Consider the following 9205-nt stretch of genomic DNA (forward strand, 5'->3'; position numbering starts at 1 on the left):
ATGTTTAATTTTGTTGTCAAATGTAATTTAAATCGCCACAGTAAGGTTTTCGCGTAGATTTCAGCTCAACACATACACTGCCAGTTGCATTCGTACTGCACGCACCGGTAATTATTCGTGTATAATGTTACGTTTCAAAACTGTTCATAGTTACTGTCGGTTAACGTGGCAGTTTCTATAACAGATAGGTAAACTGTACTCATAACTATTATTTGATATATTTTAAACTGCTAAATGAGAAAGACTGCACTAAAAAAAGATTTCGGTAATTTGTTATCGGTTTCGCTGACTTGTTTATCACTGATCTTACGCTAATGCTGCAGCTCATTCTATAATAGGTTAAATGAGTTCACCCATGTCAGTGTTATTCGAACAAATTAGGTCAATACAGACATGGCGGTAGTAAACAGCACGAGCTGTACTAAAGCACTACAGTTTTAAAAGTTAATTGTATTTTGAACACATTATAAATTATTATTCTTTTATACTCCCCATTTCAATATTGTTTTATATTACCAAAAAGGCAACAGTAAATAAACGTGAGAAAGTTGTATTCTTGGTAAAATGTATGCCTGTACATTCATGTAAGTCCGTTATTATTTTGTCGCAATATCAATGGTTTTATGTGCTTGCAGCGACAGCAGTTGGAATGCTTTCTTTACTGCTAGCTCGAGAAGATGCAAGACTTGATATTCCAGAATAACTTGCATAGCTAAATCTTCTTCTTCCTATTTTTTCAAGGGGATAAAGCCTCAGCCCCGTGTCTTCGTCTATTATGCTTCTTTTCATTAACTCAACGTAAGTCACGTTTTCTTCGGTGTTCGGATCGAAAAACGTTTTCAACTCATCAAGTTCGGAATGCTCAGGTTCATGTGAGCAAACGGAGGAGAGTTTGTCCGCTAACGTTTGATTAAGAATTCCTTGCTGTACAGCAATGTCAATGGGAAGTTTGATGTTTTTTTCATGATCAATAATTCCCCCAGTGGCGAGTTGAGCTTCGAGGAGCCTGATACCGTGAGACTCGATTACCAGACCCCTTTCCATGGCTTGACCAAGCGACATGACAGAATTCGAAATTTTGCTCTTGAAACCAACTACAGCTCTTTCGGCACGTGATACCACAGACTCATATACTTTGTCCAAAAGGCCAAGCTGAAACGCATCCGCCACGGACATTTTTCGACCTGTTATTGGATCTATGATGTTACCAGTTGCAGCCTGTGCTTCAAGAAGACTGATTGCCGTCCCCCGCCTCAAAATGCCGTCTTTAGCTGAGCGGTAAATTGATTTTTTTTCACCTGATTCTGATATAATGATACCTGCAACTGGACACTCTCCAAAAATATAAGGTTTTAACGTGTCTGGAACCAAAGCATCATCCGTGATATCATCGGACTTTGAAAAGGTAACCATTAAATCATCAGCCGTAGTTTCATCTACCAAACCTAATTGCAACAGATCGATTAATTTTACTTCTCGCCTCCACCCACCAGGTATAACAATATTATCAAATCGTTTCCAATCTGCTCTGTTTCCATGATCATCCGGTTTTGAGAATTGCAATTGAGACTGGTGATCATGAATCACAACCTTTTCGATAGCATTAGAAAAATCTTCGACGTCGTTACTTCTTATGGAATAACTGTTTGATTTTAATGTAAACGCGTTAGCTCTTACATTTTCAACTACTAAAGTATCGTCCTCGTGTCCTTCGGTGTCGTCATACATCATTTGTTTTTCTGAACCTAACATGAACAAAATGTCAAAATGTAATAATAGTTAAAATATCAATTGTATTAAAGTAACAAACGCTGAATTGTTTTTTTTTTAAATGGAAGCGATCGGACTATTACTTTCTTAAAGGGACACATACCAAATAAAAATAAAAATTTGAGTATTGGTAGAAATGCTCCAAGGTAACCTAAAGGTACCATCAAAATTTGCCAAAACGATACTTCTTCTAAAAAAATCGTGTGAAAGAAACCCGCCGGATTAAAAAATTTCGGCTGTTTCGACGATGCATGGGACTTCCCATAAGAAAACAAGGCACTGGAATTTGATGGTTTATAGTTTCTAAACTACTAAATTTTATTAGGTTTTAATTTTTCGCTTAAACCCAGGTACATACATTGTCCGGCGCCGTGGCATAGTGGTTAGCGCGCCTGCCTGTAACCAATAGGTAATGGGTTCAAGGCTCGACGCTGCTACCATTGTGGGCGTATATGTGTCCTTGTGCAAGACACTTAACGACAATTGCTCCAACCCAGTGGTCACTAATGGGTTGTCCAAATTATCAGCCTTACATAAAAAATGAAAAAATCCAAAAAAATAAATAATCATTCACAAAGTAATATACATGGTAACTTGTAAGCTGCCACGAGGTGTTAGACCCGTGTTATAACGACTGTCGTTTTCCGGCCACGCGAGGATAAAGTAAGATACATTTATTCATTCATTCATTCATTCATACCAGATTATGCTGGCTCAGCATATTTTTAAACCCTATGTTCAGCACTAAAAACGGACTTTTTTAAAAAGGTACAGCATAACCAAAATTTTAAGTGCCAAAAATTGACTAATAGGAAAAAAGGTGTCGAGTCAGCATATTATGTATCTATGTTTAATCGAAAATTAAAACATTATGAAGTTTGTATTTTTAGATTTTCTAATACAGTCACAAAGAAGAAGAATTTATTATACCAAGTCAGAAATAAAATTTAAATTTTCTTTAGTATTTTACAAACTAGAAGCGATCAAACTTTAGTGAATTTTTTCTCATAATAGGAATTCTCATGCTTTGCGCCACAGCTGTTTTTTTAGTTTTGATTTTGCGAATATGAAACACCTTTTTTTGAAGATGTTTTGTATTTTAAAACGTCGATGGTATGTTTAGATCACATTTGAGCATACCTATCAATACCACAGAAATAAACAAGAATAGAACGCTCATCTTAAAGGGCCTAAACACACCCCACGTCACTTTTATTTTTATGGTAAATTCATAAAGCGACCGTTTTATTGATTCCAAAAATACTTTGCTTATTAAAATTGGTCCAGTATAGGCGGAGATATTCGTCCTCAAACAGTGATCTCTAGCGCTATCTTTTTTTTACTACGAGCTCCGTGATTGTGACGTAGGAACGTACTAGTCACGTGACTGATTCATTCGTAAAAGCGAAACCTGCGTTTTTTTTGTGCTTTTTTGCGTTTTTTTTTGTTCTCTCGTTTTTCGCTGAAAACACTGCCTCTCGCCTTTCTGAATGAGAGCGGCCACGCTTCAACAATTTTGTTACGTGTTTGTCACGTGGGTAGTACACTTCTCAATTTTTTTCGCCACGCAACTTTCAAATCAGTTTTTTGAATTTCACGGTGTTTGAGCTGGAATATCTTTGGTTATACAGAACCGATTAAAACAAGTAAGGTGTCGTTGGAATTAGAAAAACACACTCTATCGATTAAAGCGAAGTACATTTGGGGTGTGTTTAGGCCCTTTAAATGTCGGCAAAGGTGAGAGCTGATACACTCTTTCTCTTTCGTGATTTGTTCCCGTTTACTGTTGTAGTCAATTGAATCCAGGGCGTTTTGTGTAGTTTTTCTTCCTTTTTTTTTGCTTAATTTAAATTTATATTTATATTTCTAACAAACCGTTTGTTTGAACGTTTTTATTAAATTTATTAAACAATTAAACTTCCTAAACAAGTGGTAAACTGTGGGCGTTGACCTACCAAATAACCAAACTAGCCCGAAAAACTTGAATAGCTGATGTAGGTTTTAAAATAAACAGCTAAAACCTCCCAAAATCACTGTGCGCCTATTTTTTACAATGGAGACCAAGCGAAATGGGGACGGAGTTGGCGGTCACGTGAATAGGAAAAAATGTATCGCTGTTTTGGGCAGTTGCGCGTTCTACTCGTTTTTATTTCTGCGATTAATACACAAACTTCGATTTTTCGTTGGTATATGATCCTTTAATGAACATACGAGTGAGAAGCTTTAAAACATGCTAGTCGTAAAAATATACGTTTTTGTAAAAAAAGGCATGTATTAAACCAGCATATACTTCACCACTGTTTGTAATTTGTATTATCGCTTTAAGTCTTTATTTTTTCAATTTATAGAATAAATGATTAAACATAAGTTGATGGGTTTCTAATAAACATGTAAATGTAATATCTCATATTAATTAATATAGTAGGGTGGGGGAAGATAGGACACATTTTCATTCTATTTTCTCGTCACATTTGGTAGTAAACAAAGAACATTTAAAGAATTATTAAACCGTATGCTCATGACTCCGAAAGACCGTTGTTAATTGTTTAACACGATCAGGATATTTGTATATCATGTGCTAAACGTGTCCCATCTTCCCCATCCTACTATATAGTTTAGTAAAATAGACTATGATGTGTCTTAATAGAACTGTTGCTGGTCTATAGCGGTTGCGATCTGGATAATGAAAAAGGTGAACGTTGAGTGACCCCTATTCTTTACATGACTCCTTTTTAATAATTTTGGAACGATTCTGTTCTATAGTTTATCAGTTTATTACGCTTTCCGTCCAAATCTCCAATGAGTACTTTGATTGTTCAATAAATATGTGTTTTTTAATCCGAACATTTATTCTAAAATTCATAATGATATTTTATGATTGGATTTTATTCAAGTGGCGCGAGATGCGTGAATTAAGATGTCTCCATATAGGGCACATACGTGTCTTATAAAGTTACATTTTAAAAATTACCTTCATTTTGCTCTTGGTGCTGATCTGTACAGTTGTTTTTCGTACTTCCTGACACTTGACTAATTATCTGAAATCAACACAGGAAAGATGCAACTATTCGTGCTAATGCTTAAAAAGTTATTGATAATAGGTTATACTTCTTAGCTCAAAGTACCCGAATGGGGAGATTGTAGTATATAGAGCATAGGGTGGAAAATGCAACGCCTTTTCCGCCTTTTTCTAGCACCGTTTGCTAGTAAACAGAGAATATTTAAAGAATTATAAAACCGTATCGTCACGACTCCTATAGACTATTCTTAGTCGTTTAAAACGCGATCAAAATATTTGGATATTTTGTGTTAACAGTGTCCTGTAACCCCCCACCATACTATATATATATATTATACATGTGCGATATGACACTAATGCTATAATCATCATGCAGTTAAAATAAAATAATTTGTATGTTTTTACTGATCCGTGGGAATAAATGTATCTTATCCAAGGGCACATGATACATACGTGGAACATGGTATTGAAGTATTTGCTTAGACCTGAAATGCTCCGTTGAAAGGCAAATGCTGTAGTGCTGTACTATATGTATGGTAGGGTGGGGAAAGATTGCTTGGACACCTTTCCGTTTGGTTTTCTCTTTCCATTTGGTAGTAAACAAAGAACATTCAATGAATCATAAAACCGTATCCTCACGACTTCCACAGACCGTTGTTAATTGTTTAAAACACGATGAGGCTATTTGGATATTATGTATTAAAGGTGTCCCCTCTTCCCCCATCCTACTATATGGTACAATAAATTAGTTGCATTGTGCTCTATGTGAAAAATAGTATATTTCTCTAAAAATATTGTATATATAGTACTTACCTCTATATGCCTTGGACTTAGTTTCTTTTTTGTTTCATCCTGTAAGTAAGCATCCTTGGTCTCGTCGTCTTTACCAAATGATACGTTTTCTGTTCCATGTTCACTTTTTTCATTATCCTCAAATGTTTTCGCAAGAACGGTGCTATCATTTTCACAATCATTTATGTTCGACCGATTTTCTGGTTTCATTAAGTTTATGAACAAGTGATATTTGAAACTTTAATGCATATAAAATCTATAAAACCAATGTTTTCATATTGGTAGATTTTAATAATTAAGAAGCATAGACTACCTTATTTTAGTATTATATCATTATACTATCTTTTAATAACCGCTGAGGTATACACTATAGAAATAGAAACAAGACTTTCAGAGTTTATGACAATAAAAACCAACGCAACTACAACGAGGGGTACGACAGAGCAAAAAAAGATTATTTTTATATTAATTGTATTCTGCAGCATTTAGTTACTCTAATATCAAAATTAACAGGCTGTGGCATTTTTTTTGCCACGTAAACTATATATGTACTCCTAAACCTAATTATAAGACATGTCCCCTACCCATTTTTCTCATCATAGGTATTTGCACAAAGCAAAAACCTTTTTTAGGACAAAATCAAACTGTACGAAATATATCAGTCTATTTTTTTTAACTACACGATACTGAACTACAGATAATAACAGACCTAAAACTACAAAATTTTGGCCGTTTTAATGTTTCATTCTACTACAATCAGTTTTAAATATATTTATGGATTATCTTACCGGATGTTTTTCTTGTGAAGATACGTTTGCAAAACAAGCAAGACATTAGAACGACAGTTGTTGAAAATAAAGCTGCCAGTGATAGTATAGCAGATGGTAAATAAGTAAACGGCATCTTAGAAGGTTCACATAAATCTTTGGAAAACTCTAATAAGAAATCACCATAAAGCGTTAGTTACGTCATTTCATACAATATACCTTCCGTGTTTAAAATTAATATTTTTCGTTTATAGCTTGTTTATGCTTAACTTAACATTAGATTGCAAAAATATAAGCTCTGCAAAAACATTTTACTGGATAGACAGAAACCTTGATTTACGTTGTATAAACATCACTAATTGTCCTTAGAACTTCTTTTCGCAATTCCTCACAGTGTATAAAACGAATTATGCAACCACTAATTATAATTTTAAGCTCCTAATTACTGTGCTTTATCAGAACTTTCATCACCTGAGGCGGAGAATTCATTAAAACTCTTTCAACGTTAAAACCCGGCCGCGCGTATAAATATTTTTCTGTCACCAAACCTTATGAACCTTAACTTGATGTCGCGACAGTTATTTTAATCGGCTGTTTAGACTAAAACTGGTAAAAATAGGGAATATATGCTACATACACGTTTCAAATAACTGCATATAGGGTTTATAATTTGTCTGAAACCCAATTGCATACTATAGACTGTCCAAGTAAGAAAAACATACACAGCACACAAGGAAAGGGAAACAAGATTCTAAGGATATTCCGTCCACGTATGGCTATCGCCGAAAGCTGCAATAAATCGAGAATTTTGCCGTAAGCGATTGTGCCTGCGCCTTATTGCTGTAACGAGCTGCATTCTTCGTTATCTGAAGGCGTTTCATTTATAGCAATATAAGTGATCTATAAGGTTTGCATGTGGTCTATATATGAAGTGTTCAAAATGAAAATACAAAATAAATCGGGTTTGTATTGATAGAGATAATCAAATGTGGAGTGGTAGCACGAAAGTTTCAAAAAAAACAGCATCCAAACAAAGTTATACATTACAATTTTTTTTTCTTCGAATGAACATGTTACATAAAAGTTCAGCTTTATTTTAATAGCAAAATACAAGCTTATAACGCCGACGAAAGCACTTTTTACCGAATTTCCTAAATTTCAACATGTATGACATTTTTGATGATAGTTCTTTTAGCAAAGCAATCACGTCCGTAAAAGAAAAGATGACCTATAAATTTCTATGCAGCATTTTTTTCGTTATTATTTTGTTTGGAAATAAAAATATACTTTTCAGTATTAAAACATTATTCTTGGGATCATTTTCGCTGCCACGTTTTTACGACAGCAATTACCTTTAATGATCATTTTAAGAGATTTTCTGCGTATCTCGTATACACGTGTGTTTTAGTATCGTGTAAAATTTAACTCGGACATGACCACTTTTTATGTGAATATCTGTTGGAGTTAACGTGAACAGGCTTAAATGTATAGTAGGGTGGGGGAATATAGGACACTTCGTCAGACGAAACTTTTTTTTTAATTTTTCTTTTACGGACCCCTATTTAATGATAATCAGGAAAATAAGGTCACAGAATTATTCGACAGTATTATCATGACTTTATAAAACGCCCGTCAAAGCTGATTACTGTTTTTAATTATTAAAAAAATATGTATAATAAAAACAGTATACTTTAAACAAGTGAAAAAATGCGAAATAGTAAGGTGCTATTTTTTAATGCTTGCTAAATCATGGAAATATATAGTACAATGGGAGAAGATGGGACTCTTAAGCACATATTGCCAAATATTTCCAAAATCAAAATAGATGACGGTTTTTGGGTAATACCACGAATTAGTACTATCATTTCTTTATTAATTGACAACAATTTAAGAAAATATAATAAAACACACGAGGAGTTATTTACCGATCTGCACAACAGGTGAACTTTTACAAATTCGAAAACACACAGGATAAGATGGGACAGTTTAAAATCATTGTTAATTTTGATTATTAAGTGTATTTATCAATAGAAATATACGTAAATAACACGAAATAATACTGTACGCTTTGAAAATTAGGTCTAAACATTCATTTACTTGCCCTACTGCTATAGTATTTAACATGTTACCTATACATTATATTATTGCATAATAATTGATATTGTTTGAACGACTATGGGTAATGTTCGAACGTCAATGGATAAATATTGTATCCTACAAATGTATATAAACTTGTAATAACAGAAAATTGATAATAACTATTGATAAAGTTTTTATTTTTGCTACAAATTGGGTATTACTACTCTGTTTTTGGCACAAGTCACTTCTCATAAATTATCACCAAGTGCAAATGACCAAATTTCGAATATATTTTCAAAATATTATCTTTTTATTATATCAGTATCTTTTAGTTGAAAACACCTTGAGGTATAAATTACTAAATTAAAAGCAAATATTTCAAAGTTTGGCAATGAAAACATACAAAACTACAATGTGGGGGAAGATGGGACTCTAAATTGAAATATATTTAGCCTACATCAGCAGTATTCTGCAACGTGTATTTAACCTACCGAGTTTAACAGGCTGTGCTAGTTTCTTTGCCATGTGAACGACCTAATTTTCAAATTGTACAGTATTATTTCGTGTTATTTACGTATATTCTTATTTATAAATACACCTAATAATCAAAATTAACAATGATTTTAAACTGTCTCATCTTATCCTGTGTGTTTTCAAATTTGTAAAATTTCACCTGTTGTGCGGATTGCCAAATAACTCCTCGTGTGTTTTATTATATTTTATTAAATTGGTGTCAATTAATAAAGAAATGATCGTACTAATTCGTTGCATTTCCCAA

General features: G+C 33.6%; 1 protein-coding gene across 2 annotated transcripts; it reads right to left on the minus strand.

Annotated features, from left to right (window-relative positions):
• Window positions 1-435: 435 nt before the first annotated feature.
• On the minus strand, window positions 436-7042 carry LOC149738301 (epiplakin-like). 2 transcript variants are annotated; one of them, XM_089875369.1, is made up of 5 exons: window positions 6820-7042; window positions 6370-6516; window positions 5603-5781; window positions 4742-4808; window positions 436-1745 (listed from the first exon to the last, which is right to left on the minus strand). In XM_089875369.1, the coding sequence occupies exons 2-5, from the start codon at window positions 6482-6484 to the stop codon at window positions 622-624; spliced, it is 1485 nt and encodes a 494-aa protein (XP_089731495.1). In that variant the 5' UTR covers window positions 6485-6516; window positions 6820-7042; the 3' UTR covers window positions 436-621. The 2 variants fall into 2 exon arrangements, with proteins under 2 accessions (XP_089731495.1, XP_089731494.1); XM_089875368.1 differs by having other exon boundaries at window positions 6679-6820.
• Window positions 7043-9205: the final 2163 nt, after the last annotated feature.

The sequence above is a fragment of the Ciona robusta genome, chromosome 3 (assembly GCF_009617815.1).
Source record: "Ciona robusta chromosome 3, ASM961781v2".
Classification (NCBI taxonomy): domain Eukaryota; kingdom Metazoa; phylum Chordata; class Ascidiacea; order Phlebobranchia; family Cionidae; genus Ciona; species Ciona robusta.

Coding starts and splice junctions, on each gene's coding strand:
- LOC149738301 (XM_089875369.1), bottom strand. CDS start 6,484: ATGCCGTTTACTTATTTACCATCTGCTATACTATCACTGGCAGCTTTA. Junction 5,782..6,369: donor CTTCACAAGAAAAACATCCG/GTAAGATAATCC, acceptor TAATGAAACCAG/AAAATCGGTCGAACATAAAT. Junction 4,809..5,602: donor TAAGTCCAAGGCATATAGAG/GTAAGTACTATA, acceptor TGTTGATTTCAG/ATAATTAGTCAAGTGTCAGG.